At 44.1% G+C, this 25,385-nt stretch overlaps 1 protein-coding gene and 1 long non-coding RNA gene across 2 annotated transcripts; both read right to left on the bottom strand.

Moving 5' to 3' along the window:
• Positions 1 to 849: 849 nt before the first annotated feature.
• On the bottom strand, positions 850 to 5,998 carry LOC139405439 (GTPase IMAP family member 4-like; the record flags this gene model as incomplete). The annotated part of the gene is made up of 3 exons (XM_071147768.1): positions 5,977 to 5,998; positions 4,832 to 5,435; positions 850 to 1,102 (listed from the first exon to the last, which is right to left on the bottom strand). Coding segments are annotated over exons 1-3 (879 nt in total), but the record flags the coding sequence as incomplete, so codon positions are not given.
• Positions 5,999 to 15,256: 9,258 nt separating this feature from the next.
• Positions 15,257 to 20,283, bottom strand: LOC139405449 (uncharacterized). The gene is made up of 3 exons (XR_011633878.1): positions 20,222 to 20,283; positions 18,307 to 18,447; positions 15,257 to 16,349 (listed from the first exon to the last, which is right to left on the bottom strand). It is a non-coding gene; the product is annotated as an uncharacterized lncRNA (long non-coding RNA).
• Between the last annotated feature and the right edge of the window lie 5,102 nt (positions 20,284 to 25,385).

Genomic DNA, 25,385 nt, shown 5'->3' with positions numbered 1-25,385 from the left:
ACTTAATTAACATGTGTAAATATTTGTATGAACATAACAAGATTCAACAACTGAGACATACACCCAAAAGTGCCACGTCGTGACAGAACCTAACTGAACCGGATGCTACATTTCCCCCTCATATTACAATACCTTTAACACCAATACCTGAATATAATTCCACATACAGCAATTATTGATGGAAACAAAACATTTCATTAGTAGGTGTAACATCTGTGGTCAGGAGATGAATTATTCAATCGGCATTCAGCATTCAAGCCAACATCTTCATCAACATTCAATCTTCTATTGTTTGGCCCAAAAACACGCTACAGCTAGTAATGTTAACACACCTGTAACAGTTGCGAATACCAATAGATCCTCCTCCTTCTGTCTCTTCTGCTCCTCCTTCTGTCTCTTCTGCTCCTCCTCCTGTTTCTTCTGCTCCTCCTCCTGTTTCTTCTGCTCCTCCTCCTGTTTCTTCTGCTCTTCCTCCTGTCTCATCTGCTCCTCCTTCTGTCTCTTCTCCTCCTTCTGTCTCTTCTGCTCCTCCTCCTGTTTCTTCTGCTCCTCCTCCTGTCTCTTCTTCTTCGCCTGTCTCATCTGCTCCTCCTTCTGTCTCTTCTCCTCCTTCTGTCTCTTCTGCTCCTCCTCCTGTTTCTTCTGCTCCTCCTCCTGTCTCTTCTTATTCTCCTGTCTCATCTGCTCCTCCTTCTGTCTCTTCTCCTCCTTCTGTCTCTTCTGCTCCTCCTCCTCCTGTTTCTTCTGCTCCTCCTCCTGTCTCTTCTTCTTCTCCTGTCTCATCTGCTCCTCCTTCTGTCTCTTCTCCTCCTTCTGTCTCTTCTGCTCCTCCTCCTGTTTCTTCTGCTCCTCCTCCTGTCTCTTCTTCTTCTCCTGTCTCATCTGCTCCTCCTTCTGTCTCTTCTCCTCCTTCTGTCTCTTCTGCTCCTCCTTCTGTCTCTTCTGCTCCTCCTCCTGTTTCTTCTGCTCCTCCTCCTGTTTCTTCTGCTCCTCCTCCTGTTTCTTCTGCTCTTCCTCCTGTCTCATCTGCTCCTCCTTCTGTCTCTTCTCCTCCTTCTGTCTCTTCTGCTCCTCCTCCTGTTTCTTCTGCTCCTCCTCCTGTCTCTTCTTCTTCGCCTGTCTCATCTGCTCCTCCTTCTGTCTCTTCTCCTCCTTCTGTCTCTTCTGCTCCTCCTCCTGTTTCTTCTGCTCCTCCTCCTGTCTCTTCTTATTCTCCTGTCTCATCTGCTCCTCCTTCTGTCTCTTCTCCTCCTTCTGTCTCTTCTGCTCCTCCTCCTCCTGTTTCTTCTGCTCCTCCTCCTGTCTCTTCTTCTCCTGTCTCATCTGCTCCTCCTTCTGTCTCTTCTCCTCCTTCTGTCTCTTCTGCTCCTCCTCCTGTTTCTTCTGCTCCTCCTCCTGTCTCTTCTTCTTCTCCTGTCTCATCTGCTCCTCCTTCTGTCTCTTCTCCTCCTTCTGTCTCTTCTGCTCCTCCTCCTGTTTCTTCTGCTCCTCCTCCTGTTTCTTCTGCTCCTCCTCCTGTCTCATCTGCTCCTCCTTCTGTCTCTTCTCCTCCTTCTGTCTCTTCTGCTCCTCCTCCTGTTTCTTCTGCTCCTCCTCCTGTCTCTTCTTCTTCTCCTGTCTCATCTGCTCCTCCTTCTGTCTCTTCTCCTCCTTCTGTCTCTTCTGCTCCTCCTCCTGTTTCTTCTGCTCCTCCTCCTGTCTCTTCTTCTTCTCCTGTCTCATCTGCTCCTCCTTCTGTCTCTTCTCCTCCTTCTGTCTCTTCTGCTCCTCCTCCTGTTTCTTCTGCTCCTCCTCCTCTCTCTTCTGCTCTTCCTCCTGTCTCTTCTGCTCCTCCTCCTGTTTCTTCTGCTCCTCCTCCTGTCTCTTCTTCTTCGCCTGTCTCATCTGCTCCTCCTTCTGTCTCTTCTCCTCCTTCTGTCTCTTCTGCTCCTCCTCCTGTTTCTTCTGCTCCTCCTCCTGTCTCTTCTTATTCTCCTGTCTCATCTGCTCCTCCTTCTGTCTCTTCTCCTCCTTCTGTCTCTTCTGCTCCTCCTCCTCCTGTTTCTTCTGCTCCTCCTCCTGTCTCTTCTTCTTCTCCTGTCTCATCTGCTCCTCCTTCTGTCTCTTCTCCTCCTTCTGTCTCTTCTGCTCCTCCTCCTGTTTCTTCTGCTCCTCCTCCTGTTTCTTCTGCTCCTCCTCCTGTCTCATCTGCTCCTCCTTCTGTCTCTTCTCCTCCTTCTGTCTCTTCTGCTCCTCCTCCTGTTTCTTCTGCTCCTCCTCCTGTCTCTTCTTCTTCTCCTGTCTCATCTGCTCCTCCTTCTGTCTCTTCTCCTCCTTCTGTCTCTTCTGCTCCTCCTCCTGTTTCTTCTGCTCCTCCTCCTGTCTCTTCTTCTTCTCCTGTCTCATCTGCTCCTCCTTCTGTCTCTTCTCCTCCTTCTGTCTCTTCTGCTCCTCCTCCTGTTTCTTCTGCTCCTCCTCCTCTCTCTTCTGCTCTTCCTCCTGTCTCTTCTGCTCCTCCTCCTGTTTCTTCTGCTCCTCCTCCTGTCTCTTCTTCTTCGCCTGTCTCATCTGCTCCTCCTTCTGTCTCTTCTCCTCCTTCTGTCTCTTCTGCTCCTCCTCCTGTTTCTTCTGCTCCTCCTCCTGTCTCTTCTTATTCTCCTGTCTCATCTGCTCCTCCTTCTGTCTCTTCTCCTCCTTCTGTCTCTTCTGCTCCTCCTCCTCCTGTTTCTTCTGCTCCTCCTCCTGTCTCTTCTTCTTCTCCTGTCTCATCTGCTCCTCCTTCTGTCTCTTCTCCTCCTTCTGTCTCTTCTGCTCCTCCTCCTGTTTCTTCTGCTCCTCCTCCTGTCTCTTCTTCTTCTCCTGTCTCATCTGCTCCTCCTTCTGTCTCTTCTCCTCCTTCTGTCTCTTCTGCTCCTCCTCCTGTTTCTTCTGCTCCTCCTCCTGTTTCTTCTGCTCTTCCTCCTGTCTCATCTGCTCCTCCTTCTGTCTCTTCTCCTCCTTCTGTCTCTTCTGCTCCTCCTCCTGTTTCTTCTGCTCCTCCTCCTGTCTCTTCTTCTTCTCCTGTCTCATCTGCTCCTCCTTCTGTCTCTTCTCCTCCTTCTGTCTCTTCTGCTCCTCCTCCTGTTTCTTCTGCTCCTCCTCCTGTCTCTTCTTCTTCGCCTGTCTCATCTGCTCCTCCTTCTGTCTCTTCTCCTCCTTCTGTCTCTTCTGCTCCTCCTCCTGTTTCTTCTGCTCCTCCTCCTGTCTCTTCTTATTCTCCTGTCTCATCTGCTCCTCCTTCTGTCTCTTCTCCTCCTTCTGTCTCTTCTGCTCCTCCTCCTCCTGTTTCTTCTGCTCCTCCTCCTGTCTCTTCTTCTTCTCCTGTCTTATCTGCTCCTCCTTCTGTCTCTTCTCCTCCTTCTGTCTCTTCTGCTCCTCCTCCTGTTTCTTCTGCTCCTCCTCCTGTCTCTTCTTCTTCTCCTGTCTCATCTGCTCCTCCTTCTGTCTCTTCTCCTCCTTCTGTCTCTTCTGCTCCTCCTCCTGTTTCTTCTGCTCCTCCTCCTGTTTCTTCTGCTCTTCCTCCTGTCTCATCTGCTCCTCCTTCTGTCTCTTCTCCTCCTTCTGTCTCTTCTGCTCCTCCTCCTGTTTCTTCTGCTCCTCCTCCTGTCTCTTCTTCTTCTCCTGTCTCATCTGCTCCTCCTTCTGTCTCTTCTCCTCCTTCTGTCTCTTCTGCTCCTCCTCCTGTTTCTTCTGCTCCTCCTCCTGTCTCTTCTTCTTCTCATGTCTCATCTGCTCCTCCTTCTGTCTCTTCTCCTCCTTCTGTCTCTTCTGCTCCTCCTCCTGTTTCTTCTGCTCCTCCTCCTCTCTCTTCTGCTCTTCCTCCTGTCTCTTCTGCTCCTCCTCCTGTTTCTTCTGCTCCTCCTCCTGTCTCTTCTTCTTCGCCTGTCTCATCTGCTCCTCCTTCTGTCTCTTCTCCTCCTTCTGTCTCTTCTGCTCCTCCTCCTGTTTCTTCTGCTCCTCCTCCTGTCTCTTCTTATTCTCCTGTCTCATCTGCTCCTCCTTCTGTCTCTTCTCCTCCTTCTGTGTCTTCTGCTCCTCCTCCTCCTGTTTCTTCTGCTCCTCCTCCTGTCTCTTCTTCTTCTCCTGTCTCATCTGCTCCTCCTTCTGTCTCTTCTCCTCCTTCTGTCTCTTCTGCTCCTCCTCCTGTTTCTTCTGCTCCTCCTCCTGTCTCTTCTTCTTCTCCTGTCTCATCTGCTCCTCCTTCTGTCTCTTCTCCTCCTTCTGTCTCTTCTGCTCCTCCTCCTGTTTCTTCTGCTCCTCCTCCTGTTTCTTCTGCTCTTCCTCCTGTCTCATCTGCTCCTCCTTCTGTCTCTTCTCCTCCTTCTGTCTCTTCTGCTCCTCCTCCTGTTTCTTCTGCTCCTCCTCCTGTCTCTTCTTCTTCTCCTGTCTCATCTGCTCCTCCTTCTGTCTCTTCTCCTCCTTCTGTCTCTTCTGCTCCTCCTCCTGTTTCTTCTGCTCCTCCTCCTGTCTCTTCTTCTTCTCCTGTCTCATCTGCTCCTCCTTCTGTCTCTTCTCCTCCTTCTGTCTCTTCTGCTCCTCCTCCTGTTTCTTCTGCTCCTCCTCCTCTCTCTTCTGCTCTTCCTCCTGTCTCTTCTGCTCCTCCTTCTGTCTCTTCTCCTCCTCTCTCTTCTCCTCCTCTCTCTTCTCCTCCTCTCTCTTCTGTTCCTCTCTCTTCTCCTCCTCTCTCTTCTGCTCCTCTCTCTTCCTCTCCTCTATTTTCTTCTCCTCCTCTCTCTTCTGCTCCTCTCTCTTCTGCTCCTCTCTCTTCTCCTCCTCTATCTTCCTCTCCTCTATTTTCTTCTCGCTCTCCTGCTCCTCTCTGATCTTTCTCTGAGCCTCCTGGTAACTCTCCTCTAGGTAGTGACCTCCTCCATTCCTCTCCACCATCTCTTCTATCTTCATCAGCAGCTCTGTGACCTGAGTGGTGTGGACCTCTGGCTTACTGTTGAGGGCATAATTCCCTCCTCCACACACACTGATTGGTTGTTTAGTTGTTTCAGTCCTCTCAAAGTCATCCCATTGCTTCCTGGTTAGTTTTTCTCTTCCGGTGAATAACACCATGGTGTAACTCAAGGCCTCCTCACCAAAGTTTTTCTGGATCCATGACAAAGCATTCCTGTCTTCCTGTGTGAATGTCTCCAGCCTGATAACCAGAAGGAACACATGGGGGCCCGGAGAAGAGAGAGAGATGCACCTTTTAATTTCCTCATTCAGTTGTTCTTCAGTCAGTGTTGTGCTGTAAATACCAGGAGTGTCAATCACAGTGATGCTCCTCCCCTCCAACACTCTTTTCCACAACACACTCTTCCCTGATCCAGTCTTCTCTCTAAACACCTCTCTCCCCAGGATGGTGTTTCCTGTCGCACTCTTCCCTGCTCCAGGCATACCCAGCAGAACTATCCTCATGTTGGTGGAATCTGTTGTGGGACCAGTTTGTCAAAGGACATAAACCAAGTTATGTAATCAAACCTCCTGATTGATCAGTAGACGTTCACAATGCAATACTATAATATAACACTACAATACTCTAAGGCAATGTGACAGGTATAAACAGGTCAATGTGACAGGTCAATGTGACAGGTATAAACAGGTCAATGTGACAGGTCAATGTGACAGGTATAAACAGGTCAATGTGACAGGTCAATGTGACAGGTATAAACAGGTCAATGTGACAGGTATGAACAGGTCAATGTGACAGGTATGAACAGGTCAATGTGACAGGTATAAACAGGTCAATGTGACAGGTATGAACAGGTCAATGTGACAGGTATGAACAGGTCAATGTGACAGATATGAACAGGTCAATGTGACAGGTATAAACAGGTCAATGTGACAGGTATGAACAGGTCAATGTGACAGGTATAAACAGGTCAATTGTAAAGCATAACCTTGATATAGGGTTTTTGTTTATTCACAGGCAACATTTAAGTGAAGTACAAACTAACACCAAACTCTTACCTTTGCTGCATGTTGCCGACATCTTGTCTTGTGGTCAGCATCTCTCTGTGAGCTTAGCATCTCACATCTCTCTCTCTATGACAGCACAACAGCGATTCTGGGAAATCACAGACTAGAAAAGAAGAGGAGGAGTTATGCAGATTAAGGGTTTTTCCTGTAACTATAGTGACCTGTACCTGAAGAAGAGCGGAGTACAGGGTTACATACATTCCTGCCATGCCAGTGTCTAATTGGGTGAAGTCAGCATACAGCAGTGATGGTCTTGATGAATCATCTGTGCTTTGTGGTGACTTTAGTGTTAATCTGGGGTTAAAGGGGCAGTCTGGGATTAGTACATAAAACCAAAATATTAGAGACATTTGACCGACCGGCTCGATTCGGTCTTATTTAAAAAAACAAATAAAAATATTTTTTACATTGGATAAAGGTAGAGACTCAGAGCTAGAAAATGCTATATCATAAACTGCATTTTAGGGACAATGGGAAAGTAAACCTGCTTTGAAAGTTGATAAACTTGTAAAATCACTTTTGAGAAAATGGCCCTGGAATGTTTTGGTGCACAAACTGGAAAGCTCCTCTTTGTCTACACCCAATCAGCATCATTCATACCCTATTAAACTTTAACCCCACCCATCTCTTTAAGGATTCACATGTGAGGCCATGTACTAAACAACCAAAGATTTCAAGACTAAAGACTGGTTTAAACTACGGTTGTGTTCGTAAATTTAATCTGGAGTGCCAGAGTGTTTTCTGGGCGTTCGTAAACTCAGAGTGCTGTCAGATTGTCCCTTCTTAATTTCAGAGTGTTACGCCCTCGGAGCATTCAGACGATCTGGCCGAGGAGTAGTGTTGATTTGAGCATTCTGACCTAACAACAGCAGTCAAGCACCCAAGCTAATTGGCTAACGTTGGCTAGCTTGAATGCTACTTCCAGACACACAATGAGAGAACAGCTCACTCTGACCACGCACACACACACAAACATACTGTACACACACACACACACACACCCCATAAATACACACACCCACACACCCCATACATACATCCACACCCCCCATACATACATACATCCACACACACACACATCCACACACACACACACACACACACACACACACACACACACACACACACACACACACACACACACACACACACACACACACACACAATGATACATACACCCACCCACACACACATACATGTACATGCACCCACCCATACACACACACACACAAAAACCCACACTTGCATACAAACAAACTGACACACACACACACACACACACACACATACACACAATCAATCAATGAAAGACAGCTATCAATACAAGTGACACATTCATTTCTTCGACCCATGATGACGTAGGAACAGTAGTGTATGATAGAGATAGTAGGAAACAGGGAAAGTTATATCATTAAAACGTTTTGTAACTGCCCAAAGGTTACAGTTTTTAACTATCACTTTGGCACTAATTTCAAAACCTTGTGGTCATGTTTCAAAACTCTAGACACAAAACTCAAAACGATCATTACTTCTAACCCAGGCTGTCCAATGTTCAAAACCTTGCATTGTTCATTCATATCTTTAAAGAAACCTTGCACTGTTCATTCATATCTTTAAAGAAACCTTGCACTGTTCATTCATATCTTTAAAGAAACCTTGCATTGTTCATTCATATCTTTAAAGAAACCTTGCATTGTTCATTCATATCTTTAAAGAAACCTTGCTCTTGTAGAATCATTGGTTCAAATAACTAATGTATCATGAAATACCATAGGAACATTCATTTAGATCAGCCACACACAAGATACCGATAGGTTCACGGTGAAGTTGTTCACACAATCATTAAATATTGTACTACAAAATATGTGACACGCGTTTCATTATGCTACTACATGTAAATACATCACTGTAAAAGGACTAGTAGAGAGAATACTACAGACACAGTGGAATCATTGAACAAAATCTGAAATGTATTGATGAAATACAATAAAATCACAACAGGTTTCTTTGAATCAAAGCAAAAATAATTAGCTTCAAAAAAAGACAGGAACTACAGTAAAACATCAACTGCAGTGTTCCTCACCTGGCTTACTGTAAAACATCACTGCAGTGTTCCTCACCTGGCTTACTGTAAAACATCACTGCAGTGTAACTCACCTGGCTTACTGTAAAACATCACTGCAGTGTTCCTCACCTGGTTTACTGTAAAACATCACTGTAGTGTTCCTCACCTGGCTTACTGTAAAACATCACTGCAGTGTTCCTCACCTGGTTTACTGTAAAACATCACAGCAGTGTTCCTCACCTGGCTTACTGTAAAACATCACTGCAGTGTTCCTCACCTGGCTTACTGTAAAACATCACTGCAGTGTACCTCACCTGGTTAACTGTAAAACATCACTGCAGTGTACCTCACCTGGCTTACTGTAAAACATCACTGCAGTGTTCCTCACCTGGTTTACTGTAAAACATCACTGTAGTGTTCCTCACCTGGCTTACTGTAAAACATCACTGCAGTGTTCCTCACCTGGTTTACTGTAAAACATCACAGCAGTGTTCCTCACCTGGCTTACTGTAAAACATCACTGCAGTGTTCCTCACCTGGCTTACTGTAAAACATCACTGCAGTGTTCCTCACCTGGCTTACTGTAAAACATGACTGTAGTGTTCCTCACCTGGCTTACTGTAAAACATCACTGCAGTGTTCCTCACCTGGTTTACTGTAAAACATCACTGTAGTGTTCCTCGCCTGGCTTACTGTAAAACATCACTGCTGTGTTCCTCACCTGGTTTACTGTAAAACATCACAGCAGTGTTCCTCACCTGGCTTACTGTAAAACGTCACTGTAGTATTCCTCACCTGGCTTACTGTAAAACATCACTGCAGTGTTCCTCACCTGGCTTACTGTAAAACATCACTGCAGTGTTCCTCACCTGGCTTACTGTAAAACATCACTGCAGTGTTCCTCACCTGGCTTACTGTAAAACATCACTGCAGTGTTCCTCACCTGGCTTACTGTAAAACATCACTGTAGTGTTCCTCACCTGGCTTACTGTAAAACATCACTGCAGTGTTCCTCACCTGGCTTACTGTAAAACATCACTGCAGTGTTCCTCACCTGGCTTACTGTAAAACATCACAGCAGTGTTCCTCACCTGGCTTACTGTAAAACATCACAGCAGTGTTCCTCACCTGGCTGACTGTAAAACATCACTGCAGTGTTCCTCACCTGTCTTACTGTAAAACATCACTGCAGTGTTCCTCACCTGGCTTACTGTAAAACATCACTGCAGTGTTCCTCACCTGGCTTACTGTAAAACATCACTGCAGTGTTCCTCACCTGGCTTACTGTAAAACACCACAGCAGTGTTCCTCACCTGGTTTACTGTAAAACATCACTGCAGTGTTCCTCACCTGGCTGACTGTAAAACATCACTGCAGTGTTCCTCACCTGGCTTACTGTAAAACATCACTGCAGTGTTCCTCACCTGGCTTACTGTAAAACATCACTGGAGTGTTCCTCACCTGGTTTACTGTAAAACATCACTGCAGTGTTCCTCACCTGGCTTACTGTAAAACATCACTGCAGTGTTCCTCACCTGGCTTACTGTAAAACATCACTGCAGTGTTCCTCACCTGGCTTACTGTAAAACTACACTGGAGTGTTCCTCACCGGGCTTACTGTAAAACATCACTGCAGTGTTCATCACCTGGCTTACTGTAAAACATCACAGCAGTGTTCCTCACCTGGCTTACTGTAAAACATCACAGCAGTGTTCCTCACCTGGCTTACTGTAAAACATCACTGCAGTGTTCCTCACCTGGCTTACTGTAAAACATCACAGCAGTGTTCCTCACCTGGCTTACTGTAAAACATCACTGCAGTGTTCCTCACCTGGCTTACTGTAAAACATGACTGTAGTGTTCCTCACCTGGCTTACTGTAAAACATCACTGCAGTGTTCCTCACCTGGCTTACTGTAAAACATGACTGTAGTGTTCCTCACCTGGCTTACTGTAAAACATCACTGCAGTGTTCCTCACCTGTCTTACTGTAAAACATCACTGCAGTGTTCCTCACCTGGCTTACTGTAAAACATCACTGCAGTGTTCCTCACCTGGCTTACTGTAAAACATCACTGCAGTGTTCCTCACCTGGCTTACTGTAAAACATCACTGCAGTGTTCCTCACCTGTCTTACTGTAAAAACCAGAACAAAGGATTGATTACTGTACTTCAATATTTCCCTCAACCCTGTTTTGTGGATTTGGCCACAGGTTCTCATTCACATCACAATGGATGTTTTCATTAGCCACATATCTTGGGAAGAATCTTCGGGCATGGCGAATCCAGGCCTGACACTGGTCTGCCGTGATGTCATTGCATGGTGAATCCAGGCCTGACACTGGTCTGCCGTGATGTCATTGCAGGGCGAATCCAGGCCTGACACTGGTCTGCCGTGATGTCATTGCATGGTGAATCCAGGCCTGACACTGGTCTGCCGTGATGTCATTGCAGGGCGAATCCAGGCCTGACACTGGTCTGCCGTGATGTCATTGCATGATGAATCCAGGCCTGACACTGGTCTGCTGTGATGTCATTGCATGATGAATCCAGGCCTGACACTGGTCTGCCGTGATGTCATTGTATGGTGAATCCAGGCCTGACACTGGTCTGCCGTGATGTCATTGCGTGGTGAATCCAGGCCTGACACTGGCCTGCCGTGATGTCATTGCAGGGTGAATCCCGGCCTGACACTGGCCTGCCGTGATGTCATTGCAGGGTGAATCCCGGCCTGACACTGGCCTGCCGTGATGTCATTGCAGGGTGAATCCAGGCCTGACACTGGTCTGCCGTGATGTCATTGCAGGGTGAATCCCGGCCTGACACTGGCCTGCCGTGATGTCATTGCAGGGTGAATCCCGGCCTGACACTGGCCTGCCGTGATGTCATTGCAGGGTGAATCCAGGCCTGACACTGGTCTGCCGTGATGTCATTGCAGGGTGAATCCTGGCCTGACACTGGCCTGCCGTGATGTCATTGCAGGGTGAATCCTGGCCTGACACTGGCCTGCCGTGATGTCATTGCATGGTGAATCCAGGACTGGAGAAGGGTGGCTTGTTTGTGAGGCGCCTATCATATACCTTCCACCTCCATTTGGAGAAATATTCCTCAATCGGGTGTTAGGAAAGGAGAGTATGGGGGTAAGCACAGGGTGGTGAATTGTGGTTGGGCCTGAAACCATGCTTGCTCCATTTGAGCATGGTGGAACCTGACATTAACCCACACAATGACGTAGGTCACGCCATCAGCTCTACAGACTTGATTTAGCTCATCAAGGAAGGTTACATTCGAACAGCGAATCATGTGGCTGCCTGCAACTCAATATATAGAGTATATAGAGTAGAGAGCTTTAGATGTTGTTCGACCAAACATTAGAACGGGCAAGATGAGTAATCTAAGCAACTTTGACCGTGGTATGATTGTTGATGACACACATGGTGATTCCAGCATCTCAGAAACAGCTGCCCTCTTGGGATTTTTACGCCCTACAGTCTCTAGAGTTTACAGAGAATGGTGCGATAAACAAAACACATTCAGTGAGCGGCAGTTCTGTGGGAAAAACACCTTGTTAATGAGAGACGTCAGAGGAGAAGGTCCAGACTCATTCAACCTGACAGAAAGGCCACAAATGCTCAAATAACAGCTGTTTAAAACAGTGGTGTGCAGAAGGGCATCTCTTAACGTACAACACCGTGAATAATTCAGGCTGCTGTGGAGGCAAAAGGGGGTCCTACCCAGTACTAGATAGGTGTACCTAATAAAGTGGCCGGTGAGTGTACAGTCATGTCAAATCTGAAAACATGGTCTGAAACAGTGGTACATGGGACCATAGAAACAGTGTCTGATAAAGAATGATGATGTAATATTACATCCATAGATAATGTAGTCCAGTTGGTTCATGGGACCATGGAAACAGTGTCTGATAAAGAATGATGATGTAATATTACATCCCATAGATAATGTAGTCCAGTTGGTTCATGGGACCATGGAAACAGTGTCTGATAAAGAGTGATGATGAAATATTACAGCCATAGATAATGTAGTCCAGTTGGTTCATGTTCCACAGTAATTGGTGTCAATGGATCTCGTTATCCTGAAACTTTCATGATCTAAACATGGAATATCGTTGGTCAGTTTCCATAAAACGATGCATTAAGAGTAATGCAACAGTTAAATATCCCTCTGATCAGTTGTATCAATTGATAGTTAGATCATTGTAATGAAATGAATAGACAGTCATTTCAGATGTAATGTGTGAATTACATTTTGAAATGGTAATACTGTGATGTTAAGTTGTGTCATTTTGAAATGGTAATACTGTGATGTTAAGTTGTGTCATTTTGAAATGGTAATACTGTGATGTTAAGTTGTGTCATTTTGAAATGGTAATACTGTGATGTTAAGTTGTGTCATTTTGAAATGGTAATACTGTGATGTTAAGTTGTGTCATTTTGAAATGGTAATACTGTGATGTTAAGTTGTGTCATTTTGAAATGGTAATACTGTGATGTTAAGTTGTGTCATTTTGAAATGGTAATACTGTGATTTTAAGTTGTGTCATTTTGAAATGGTAAAACTGTGATGTTAAGTTGTGTCATTTTGAACAGGTGATTTTAGTTAAATTAACAAATGATCTTAGAATTCTCCCCCATGAGTTTAGTTAAAATAATCATTGTTAACAAACACTATAGCGTGTTTGTTTAAAATGAGCAAAACATAGTTAAAACTGTACTTTTTAAATCATGGTCAGTCCTTGTGCCCATAGCTCTGTTTATGAGTTTGTGATTAATAGATTTCTACAGGCCCATTCCTCAGCTGTTCACCAAACATGTACCCATAGCTCTGTTTATGAGTTTGTGATTAATAGATTTCTACAGGCCATTCCTCAGCTGTTCACCAAACATGTACCCATAGCTCTGTTTATGAGTTTGTGATTAATAGATTTCTACAGGCCATTCCTCAGCTGTTCACCAAACATGTACCCATAGCTCTGTTTATGAGTTTGTGATGGACAGATTTCTACAGGCCCATTCCTCAGCTGTTCACCAAACATGTGGCAGAGTAACTACTTTTTTTGGCATTTGAATCCAAGATTACACCTTGTGAATGCCTTTAATATCATGAGTAAATAACACATAATGATTACACCTTGTGAATGCCTTTAATATCATGAGTAAATAACACATAATGATTACACCTTGTGAATGCCTTTAATATCATGAGTAAATAACTCATAAAGATTACACCTTGTGAATGCCTTTAATATCATGAGTAAATAACACATAATGATTACACCTTGTGAATGCCTTTAATAGCATGAGTAAATAACTCATAATGATTACACCTTGTGAATGCCTTTAATATCATGAGTAAATAACTCATAATGATTACACCTTGTGAATGCCTTTAATATCATGAGTAAATAACTCATAATGATTACACCTTGTGAATGCCTTTAATATCATGAGTAAATAACTCATAAAGATTACACCTTGTGAATGCCTTTAATATCATGAGTAAATAACTCATAATGATTACACCTTGTGAATGCCTTTAATATCATGAGTAAATAACTCATAAAGATTACACCTTGTGAATGCCTTTAATATCATGAGTAAATAACTCATAATGATTACACCTTGTGAATGCCTTTAATATCATGAGTAAATAACTCATAAAGATTACACCTTGTGAATGCCTTTAATATCATGAGTAAATAACTCATAATGATTACACCTTGTGAATGCCTTTAATAGCATGAGTAAATAACTCATAATGATTTCCATCAAGGTTTTATTTGCGTTAAACATCATGTAGATAGTAAATGACATGACTATACATTAATATAAACACAGTAGGGTTGAGGACAAAAACTATATTAAAATACATTTGGCCTTGAAGATGATTGTAGTCATCAGAGTGTGTTCAGATAAATCAACAATATGGTGGAAATCATTATGAAATAACACTGGTGGATACAACGTTTGAAAGTAAAACAGTAGAATAGAAGGAAGGTTGGGGACTGGGTTCAAAGTTCATGTAATCCCATCAACATACAGCAGGGGGCACCATTCAACTCTTATAACTGAACAAGCTTCATCGCTACTGAAAACAGACTATTTGAAATGTATTTTCAACATCATCTGCCAGGCCTGTAAAATGAAATGGCATTTTATACAGTCAGTTCTAAGACTTTAGTGGAGGCCTCTTTCACGGCAGGTAGACTAGCAGGTAGACTAGCAGGTCGACTAGCAGGTAGACAGGTAGACTAGCAGGCAGACTAGCAGGTCGACTAGTAGGTAGACAGGTAGACTAGCAGGTAGACTAGCAGGTCGACTAGCAGGTAGACAGGTAGACTAGCAGGCAGACTAGCAGGTCGACTAGCAGGTAGACAGGTAGACTAGCAGGCAGACTAGCAGGTAGACTAGCAGGCAGACTAGCAGGTAGACTAGCAGGTAGACTAGCAGGTAGACAGGTAGACTAGCAGGTAGACTAGCAGGTAGACTAGCAGGCAGACTAGCAGGTAGACTAGCAGGTAGACTAGCAGGCAGACTAGCAGGTAGACTAGCAGGTCGACTAGCAGGTAGACTAGCAGGTAGACTAGCGGGTAGACTAGCAGGCAGACTAGCAGGTAGACTAGCAGGTAGACTAGCAGGTAGACTAGCAGGTCGACTAGCAGGTAGACTAGCAGGCAGACTAGCAGGTAGACTAGCAGGCAGACTAGCAGGTAGACTAGCAGGCAGACTAGCAGGTAGACTAGCAGGTCGACTAGCAGGTAGACTAGCAGGTCGACTAGCAGGTAGACTAGCAGGCAGACTAGCAGGTAGACTAGCAGGCAGACTAGCAGGTAGACTAGCAGGTAGACTAGCAGGTAGATTATCAGGTAGACTAGCAGGTAGACTAGCAGGTAGACTAGCAGGTAGTCTAGCAGGTAGACTAGCAGGCAGACTAGCGGGTAGACTAGCGGGTAGACTAGCGGGTAGACTAGCAGGTAGACTAGCGGGTAGACTAGCGGGTAGACTAGCGGGTAGACTAGCGGGTAGACTAGCGGGTAGACTAGCAGGTAGACTAGCAGGTAGACTAGCAGGCAGACTAGCAGGTAGACTAGCAGGTAGACTAGCAGGCAGACTAGCAGGTAGACTAGCAGGTAGACTAGCAGGCAGACTAGCAGGTAGACTAGCAGGTAGACTAGAATGTTGGACCAATAACCCAGAGGTCGCTGGTTTGAATCCCTGAGCCTACTCGCTGAAACATCTGTCAAAATGCTCTTGGGCAAGACACTTAACCTAATTGCTCCTGTGGTTCACTCTGGATAAGAGCGTCTGCTAAATGAATTAAGTGTAAGAACAGCAGAAGAGCAATCATAAATATAATTTAAATGACCAAATCTTAGGCTAAATATTTGTGTTAACATGAGTGCAGGGTTTACTGATTCCATGACAGATCGGACTTTTCGATCATAATGAATATATGGACAGATCCTAGATCAGTACTCCTATTCTGAGATGCTTTCTGGAAACGGGACGTGATTTTAGCCAGAATGTGTTGGGTTGTGAGTCACTGGATCGGGGTTCTATGTTTTTTTACATAAACAATGATTTGATAATGTATATATGGTGATCTAGTCATTGGTTCTTGTTGCTGTTATTTGTAAGGATTTTACAGGGTAGGATGGTCTTTCATTGGCCTGCCCATAACTACTGTCACACAATATCTGAATACTTGGTCAGATGAAATCAGGGAACGATATTTCTGGAAGAATCTCTATTTTAATCCCTTCATGAGTAACAGGTTCAGACCCATATCAGGACTGACTTAACAGAAGTACTGTAGGTTAACACTGGTGATGAATATGAGGGTTTCATCTCTCTTTAAAAATAATCAGTATATTCTCTGTTTCTTATCTCTTTATTGGGCTTTTATTCACTTCCAAATGATTCATAATTATAGTTTTATAATTGCATCAAGATACATGATCACCAAAGTCCTTCCATCTACACACATTAAAATGGTTTTATCCTCCAAATGTCTTTATAAAAGTAGATCCATAGCCGACACATGGTGTCTCCCAGTGAATCAGGGGCTCCACCAGTTCCTAACCAGTCCTGTTGTAAACCATATCACCGCCCCTGTCAACCCTCCCATGACAACACCTCCAAAACCACCTGTCAGAACTTCCATCAACAACCCCGTCCCTATGGCGACGAAGAGCTCCAATCTGTCACCGACGATTCTCTGCCTGTCCTCCTTCCTCCATTGGGATCTGTAGCGCTCCCTCTCCTCCACCTCATTGGTCCGCACTGCCAAGAGAAAGACACACCCCTCTTTACTCACAGGGGGAAAACAGTCACCAAGGTGGAATAGATCTATGTTCTTTGAGGGAAGTGTATGAAAAAGAACCTCCTAAATACTATATTGTTCTGTATTTTACTGCATTTTAACTATTGTGAATAAGTATAATTAAGTAAATGGCACAGATTATTTATTCAACGTATTTCACACATCACTGCTAGGTGGAGAGCTTTCACTAAAACACTGATAAGGAGATATTTCTATTAATGGAGAAAGATGAAGTAGCCCCTGATCTGAGGTCAGCCTTGGTGTTTTAGTCCTATAAAGGGGTCCTGGCAGGATTGTATAGGTTGGAGAAAGATAACGAAGCCCCTAGACACTGATCTGAGGTCAGACTAACGTTTCCTTCCTATTGAAACAATGGAATGCAATGTGTAATTTTTTGGGGGGTGTGACCAAATTCACATAGAAATGTAAGTTATAGATCTTCCATTCTTATTGAATGCAAGTCTAAGAAGCAGAAGATATGTTCTATGTATGCTATTTCTATGCTTCCCATTCTTAAGTGTAGCTTTTGCATCTTTAAGTTTCGGTTTCGTTCGCCAGTTATAAACCATAGACATCGGCCGTGTTCCAGAGAATCTAAACCGTGATGTCACATGGGTAAATTGTGACTGATTGACTGATCTACAAATGATATTGAGCAGATATTTATGATGCAAGGTGATTTGTAGATCAGTCAGTCTTGACATTCACATCTTTACTCACAAGGGAGAGCGGTCACCAAGCTGCAATACATCTACATTCTTTGAGGGAAGTGTATGAAAAATAACCGTATAAATAATGTATTGTATTTTATTGTATTATTACTATCAACTATTGTTAATAAGTAAAAAAATATAATTATATGGTAGAGATAATTTCATCAACAGATTTCACAATTCACAGCTAGATAGAGTGCTTTCTCCAAAAGACATGAAAAGGAGCTATTTCTCTTTATGGAGAAAGATGAAGTAGCCCCCAGACACTGATCTGAGGTCAGTTTTGTGTTTTGGGCCTGTAAGTAGGGCCTGACAGGATTGGATAGGTTGGAGAAAGATGAAGACGCCCCTAGACACTGGTCTGAGGTCAGTTTTGTGTTTTGGGCCTGTATGTAGGGCCTGACAGGATTGGATAGGTTGGTGAAAGATGAAGACGCCCTCAGACACTGATCTGAGGTCAGTTTTGTGTTTTGGGCCTGTAAGTAGGGCCTGACAGGATTGGATAGGTTGGAGAAAGATGAAGACGCCCCTAGACACTGGTCTGAGGTCAGTTTTGTGTTTTGGGCCTGTATGTAGGGCATGACAGGATTGGATAGGTTGGTGAAAGATGAAGACGCCCCTAGACACTGAGGTCAGTTTTGTGTTTCAGTCTTATAAAGGCATTGACAGCATTGGATAAGTGCAATCAAGGTGTAGAAATATTCACAGAGCATTTCAAAGAGTAAGGTGGAACTACAGTACAGGTCCTAATGGCTGTCCTAGGATCAGATTACCTGACTAAATACTAACCAAACCAGAAAACCTTTGCCATTTACTGGATGCTAAAATTCTAATAGTTTTCCTAATTTCAGTTTATGCGACAAAACAAACAGTCGCTGTGTAGAGAATCACTGCACCATTTAAAACGTTTAGCCATCATTCATTGTATTTCCAGCTGTTTGAAGCTACAAAACCCAAAGTGAAAGACGCAAAAAACAACATTCAGGAACGGTAAGCATAGAAATAGCACGCATAGAACATACCGCTTCTTAGACTTGCTTCCAATGAGAATGAAATATCTATAACTGACATTTCTATGTGAATTTGGTCGGGTCATCCAAAAAGCTACATACAGTATTGTAACTTAAAAGCGCTAAACCCTATCTAGCAGATATACAGTGGACTATATAGAACGCAGTATGTTGTTTTATGTTGGGTCACTCACCCACTGTAGGATTCTGGAAAACAGCAGTGCTCTGTGCAGCTCTGACCAGTTCATTTCTGTAGCATGCCTCGATTTGGCTTTGGACTCTATCTCCCATGGTCCTTTGCTGATACTCATCTGGCTCCTCCCTAGTGAGACTGGCTGATGAGGTGGGAAATGTAGTCATTGGACTTTGTTCTGTTATGTAACATTATCCACATTGGAGTCTGGCCTGAGCAAGGCACTGGTACATAGACACACTATCTACTAATCACTGGTACATAGAGACACTATCTCCTAATCACTGGTACATAGAGACAGTATCTACTAATCACTGGTACATAGAGACAGTATCTACTAATCACTGGTACATAGAGACAGTATCTACTAATCACGGGTACATAGATACACTATCTACTAATCACTGGTACATAGACACACTATCTACTAATAACTGGATCATAGAGACACAATCTACTAATAACTGGATCATAGAGACACGATCTACTAATCACTGGTACATAGAGAGAGTATCTACTACTCACTGGTACATAGAGACAGTATCTACTAATCACTGGTACATAGACACACTATCTACTAATCACTGGTACATAGAGAGAGTATCTACTAATCACTGTCAATTCCAAACAACTACCCATTATCATGTGATCATTACTCGTTAAGACCAGAATCTATACAGCAGTTTTATGTTTCATGGGTTATTTAAGCAATCAGGCCCAAGAGGGTGTGGTATATGGCCAATATACCACAGCTAATGGCTGTTCTTATGCACAACGCAATGCAGAGTTAGCCGTGGTATATTGGCCATATACCACAAACCCCCGAGGTGCCTTATTGCTATTATAAACTGGTTACCAATGTAATTAGAGCAGTAAAAATGTTTTGTCCTACCCGTGGTATACAGTCTGATATATCACGGCTTTCAGCCAATCAGCATTCAGGGCTCGAACCATACAGTTTATAATGTTACTTAATTATTCATAAATTATTCATTATTATGTTTAAAATCAAATTCAATCACATGGTAATGGTCACATACACATATTTATCAGATGTTATTGGTCACATACACATATTTATCAGATGTTATTGGTCACATACACATATTTATCAGATGTTATTGGTCACATACACATTTTTAACAGATGTTATTGGTCACATACACATATTTAACAGATGTTATTGGTCCATACACATATTTATCAGATGTTATTGGTCACATACACATGGTTAGCAGATGTTATTGGTCACATACACATGGTTAGCAGATGTTATTGGTCACATACACATGGTTAGCAGATGTTAATGGTCACATACACATGGTTAGCAGATGTTATTGGTCACATACACATGGTTAGCAGATGTTATTGGTCACATACACATGGTTAGCAGATGTTATTGGTCACATACACATGGTTAGCAGATGTTATTGGTCACATACACATGGTTAGCAGATGTTATTGGTCACATACACATGGTTAGCAGATGTTAATGGTCACATACACATGGTTAGCAGATGTTATTGGTCACATACACATGGTTAGCAGATGTTATTGGTCACATACACATGGTTAGCAGATGTTATTGGTCACATACACATGGTTAGCAGATGTTATTGGCCACATACACATGGTTAGCAGATGTTATTGCAGGTGTTCCTAACTCCAACAGTGCACTAGTATCTAACAATTCACAACAATACACACAAATCTAAAAGTAAAAGAAAGGAATTAAGAAATCTATAAATATATTTCTGAATGTGTATTTTAATGATGTAATCAACCTGGCTACTACAGTTATTTGAATAAACAGGAAAGCACAGGTGAGTGTCAACAGGCACTACAACAGGATATTTTACGATTTATCAATGTTTAGTTTAACGAAGTAAGGAAATCAAGAATAGCTCAGAACTTACTCCGACTCACTTCCATCTCTACTCAGCCGGGGTTAAGGAGACTCACGACACGTGATGTTATCACACCCCACTGAGGAAGTTGTGAATCAAATATTGCTGAAAGAGCGAATCACAAATGGTCAGGTGAACCGTCACATGTAGACTACAAGTCTAAGGACCAAGAGGCTCCTTAACAGCTTCTACCCCCGAGCCATAAGTCTGCTGAACAAGTAATCACATGGCCACCAAACTATTTACATTGACCCCCCCCCCACCCTCCACTCCATGTGTTTTTGTACACTGCTGCTACTCGCTGTGTATTATCTACACATAGTCACTTCACCCCCACCTACATGTACAAATTACCTCCACTAACCTGTACCCCTCCACATTGACTCTGTACCGGTACCCCCTGTATATAGCCTCCACATTGACTCTGTACTGGTACCCCCTGTATATAGCCTCCACATTGACTCTGTACCGTAATACCCTGTATATAGCCTCCACAATGACTCTGTACCGTAATACCCTGTATATAGCCTCCACATTGACTCTGTACTGGTACCCCCTGTATATAGCCTCCACATTGACTCTGTACTGGTACAACCTGTATATAGCCTCCACATTGACTCTGTACTGGTACCCCCTGTATATAGCCTCCACATTGACTCTGTACCGGTACCACCTGTATATAGCCTCCACATTGACTCTGTACTGGTACCCCCTGTATATAGCCTCCACATTGACTCTGTACTGGTACCCCCTGTATATAGCCTCCACACTGACTCTGTACCGGTACCCCCTGTATATAGCCTCCACATTGACTCTGTACTGGTACCTCCTGTATATAGCCTCCACATTGACTCTGTACTGGTACCTCCTGTATATAGCCTCCACATTGACTCTGTACTGGTACCACCTGTATATAGCCTCCACATTGACTCTGTACTGGTACCCCCTGTATATAGCCTCCACATTGACTCTGTACTGGTACCCCCTGTATATAGCCTCCACATTGACTCTGTACCGGTACCTCCTGTATATAGCCTCCACATTGACTCTGTACCGGTACCCCCTGTTTTTAGCCTCCACATTGACTCTGTACCGGTACCACCTGTATATAGCCTCCACATTGACTCTGTACCGGTACCCCCTGTATATAGCCTCCACATTGACTCTGTACTGGTACCACCTGTATATAGCCTCCACATTGACTCTGTACTGGTACCACCTGTATATAGCCTCCACATTGACTCTGTACCGTAATACCCTGTATATAGCCTCCACATTGACTCTGTACCGTAATACCCTGTATATAGCCTCCACATTGACTCTGTACTGGTACCCCCTGTATATAGCCTCCACATTGACTCTGTATTGGTACCACCTGTATATAGCCTCCACATTGACTCTGTATTGGTACCACCTGTATATAGCCTCCACATTGACTCTGTATTGGTACCACCTGTATATAGCCTCCACATTGACTCTGTACTGGTACCACCTGTATATAGCCTCCACATTGACTCTGTACTGGTACCACCTGTATATAGCCTCCACATTGACTCTGTACCGGTACCTCCTGTATATAGCCTCCACATTGACTCTGTACTGGTTGGTACCCCCTGTATATAGCCTCCACATTGACTCTGTACTGGTACCACCTGTATATAGCCTCCACATTGACTCTGTACTGGTACCCCCTGTATATAGCCTCCACATTGACTCTGTACCAGTACCACCTGTATATAGCCTCCACATTGACTCTGTACTGGTAGCCCCCTGTATATAGCCTCCACATTGACTCTGTACTGGTACCCCCTGTATATAGCCTCCACATTGACTCTGTACCGGTACCTCCTGTATATAGCCTCCACATTGACTCTGTACCGGTACCCCCTGTATATAGCCTCCACATTGACTCTGTACCGGTACCCCCTGTTTTTAGCCTCCACATTGACTCTGTACCGTTACCACCTGTATATAGCCTCCACATTGACTCTGTACCGGTACCCCCTGTATATAGCCTCCACATTGACTCTGTACTGGTACCACCTGTATATAGCCTCCACATTGACTCTGTACTGGTACCACCTGTATATAGCCTCCACATTGACTCTGTACCGTAATACCCTGTATATAGCCTCCACATTGACTCTGTACTGGTACCCCCTGTATATAGCCTCCACATTGACTCTGTACCGTAATACCCTGTATATAGCCTCCACATTGACTCTGTACTGGTACCCCCTGTATATAGCCTCCACATTGACTCTGTATTGGTACCACCTGTATATAGCCTCCACATTGACTCTGTATTGGTACCACCTGTATATAGCCTCCACATTGACTCTGTATTGGTACCACCTGTATATAGCCTCCACATTGACTCTGTACTGGTACCACCTGTATATAGCCTCCACATTGACTCTGTACTGGTACCACCTGTATATAGCCTCCACATTGACTCTGTACCGGTACCTCCTGTATATAGCCTCCACATTGACTCTGTACTGGTTGGTACCCCCTGTATATAGCCTCCACATTGACTCTGTACTGGTACCACCTGTATATAGCCTCCACATTGACTCTGTACTGGTACCCCCTGTATATAACCTCCACATTGACTCTGTACCAGTACCACCTGTATATAGCCTCCACATTGACTCTGTACTGGTAGCCCCCTGTATATAGCCTCCACATTGACTCTGTACCGGTACCTCCTGTATATAGCCTCCACATTGACTCTGTACTGGTTGGTACCCCCTGTATATAGCCTCCACATTGACTCTGTACTGGTACCACCTGTATATAGCCTCCACATTGACTCTGTACTGGTTGGTACCCCCTGTATATAGCCTCCACATTGACTCTGTACTGGTACCACCTGTATATAGCCTCCACATTGACTCTGTACTGGTACCCCCTGTATATAGCCTCCACATTGACTCTGTACCAGTACCACCTGTATATAGCCTCCACATTGACTCTGTACTGGTAGCCCCCTGTATATAGCCTCCACATTGACTCTGTACTGGTACCACCTGTATATAGCCTCCACATTGACTCTGTACTGGTACTTTTGACTCATTGACTCTGTACTAGTACAATGTTACTTTTTATTATTATTTGCTTTAGTTTATTTGTTAAATATTCTCTTAACTTTTCTTGAACTGCACTGTTGGTTAAGGTCAGTAAGCATTTCACGGTAAGGTCAACACTTGTTGTATTCAGCATATGTGACAAATAGTTTGATTTGATTACACACATCCTAGACTCTATCAGGTGGACCATGAATGGAATGTTATGATATCTGTACATTATAGGAACACCTGTAATTAGAAAAGTACAATGATTGATGTTTTGCTTTATCTTGAGACCGAGAATCAATGGTAGAGAGTTTGTAAGTGCATGAAGAGGTCAACGGTACAAAAGTCAGATGTCTGTGTGTTGAAACTACATTTTCAGTTCCTGTTGATAATATGTTCCAGTCTTACTTCTACAATAGGAGGAAGAAGGATTGAGAAACTAACTGCAAATAACAATGAGCTGAACTCCACCTAGCCGAGACTTCTTTGTATTAGCAACTATTAATTATGAGGTTATACTACAGGGCCTCCCGGGTGGCGCAGTGGTTAAAGGGCGCTGTACTGCAGCGCCAGCTGTGCCACCAGAGACTCTGGGTTCGCGCCCAGGCTCTGTCGTAACCGGCCGCGACCGGGAGGTCCGTGGGGCGACACACAATTGGCCTAGCGTCGTCCGGGTTAGGGAGGGATTGATCTGTAGGGATCTCCTTGTCTCATCGCGCACCAGCGACTCCTGTGGCGGGCCGGGCGCAGTGCGCGCTAGCCAAGGTTGCCAGGTGTTTCCTCTGACACATTATAAAGGGACATGCCTGGGAGGGGTGGTCCTCAGTAGGGATATAAAGGGACATCAGCCTGGGAGGGGTGATCCTCAGTAGGGGATATAAAGGGAAATCAGCCTGGGAGGGGTTTTCCTCAGTAGGGATATAAAGGGAAATCAGCCTGGGAGGGGTGGTCCTCAGTAGGGATATAAAGGGACATCAGCCTGGGAGGGGTGGTCCTCAGTAGGGATATAAAGGGAAATCAGCCTGGGAGGGGTGGTCCTCAGTAGGGATATAAAGGGACATCAGCCTGGGAGGGGTGGTCCTCAGTAGGGATATAAAGGGACATCAGCCTGGGAGGGGTGGTCCTCAGTAGGGATATAAAGGGACATCAGCCTGGGAGGGGTGGTCCTCAGTAGGGATATAAAGGGACATCAGCCTGGGAGGGGTGGTCCTCAGTAGGGATATAAAGGGACATCAGCCTGGGAGGGGTGGTCCTCAGTAGGGATATAAAGGGAAAACACCATCTTGTGAACTGAGTGTTGCTTGCAAATTGCTGTAAGTGTAAACTCCAGGTTGCAATCCTTATTAAACAAACTCTGATCAAAGAAGTTTCCAGTGGTCTCTTGTATGAACAACCATCACATGTAGACTACACACATCCTAGACTCTATCAGGTGAACCATCACATGTAGTCTACACACATCCTAGACTCTATCAGGTGAACCATCACATGTAGACTACACACATCCTAGACTCTATCAGGTGAACCATCACATGTAGTCTACACACATCCCAGAAATAGACCCCCCCCCCCCAAAATCAAACATCAGACAATTTAAATCCGCTACACTGGAAGAGCAACGTTCATGACTGGTACACTAAGAGCATTTAAATGATTTGAAACGGTCTCCATTTTATGCTGTCTCATCAGCTGATGCTAATCTTTAACATTCATTGTAATTGAGGCCATCTGATTTGTCCTGAGGGCAGCAGGATCTAGACAATATAACACATTGAACATGGACTCAACTGACATTTTTATCACTTTAGAATTATTAAAACATCCGACAAAGCATTGTGGGGGGTTAACAATACATTTTAAAAACTTTGGAGTTTAAAACTTTACCTCGCCAACACGCGGGCGGGAGCCTCACGGATCCTACACTTATCTTTTCAGCAGAGATACATTTGGAAATCGTTTATAAGCAATAGGTTATACATCTCTCCTTTCTCTAAGGTTTTTCTTTGTAAAATTTCACATAAAATTGGTTTAAAGACACTAACTTTGAAAGTTTCAGATTTTTCAGTACCTGTTTCAGGTGATCTGTGGCAAGACTG

This window comes from Oncorhynchus clarkii, unplaced genomic scaffold (genome assembly GCF_045791955.1).
Source record: "Oncorhynchus clarkii lewisi isolate Uvic-CL-2024 unplaced genomic scaffold, UVic_Ocla_1.0 unplaced_contig_2377_pilon_pilon, whole genome shotgun sequence".
Lineage (NCBI taxonomy): Eukaryota > Metazoa > Chordata > Actinopteri > Salmoniformes > Salmonidae > Oncorhynchus > Oncorhynchus clarkii.
Note: the sequence above shows the minus strand (reverse complement) of the source record. Positions and strands in the feature narration are given on the sequence as shown.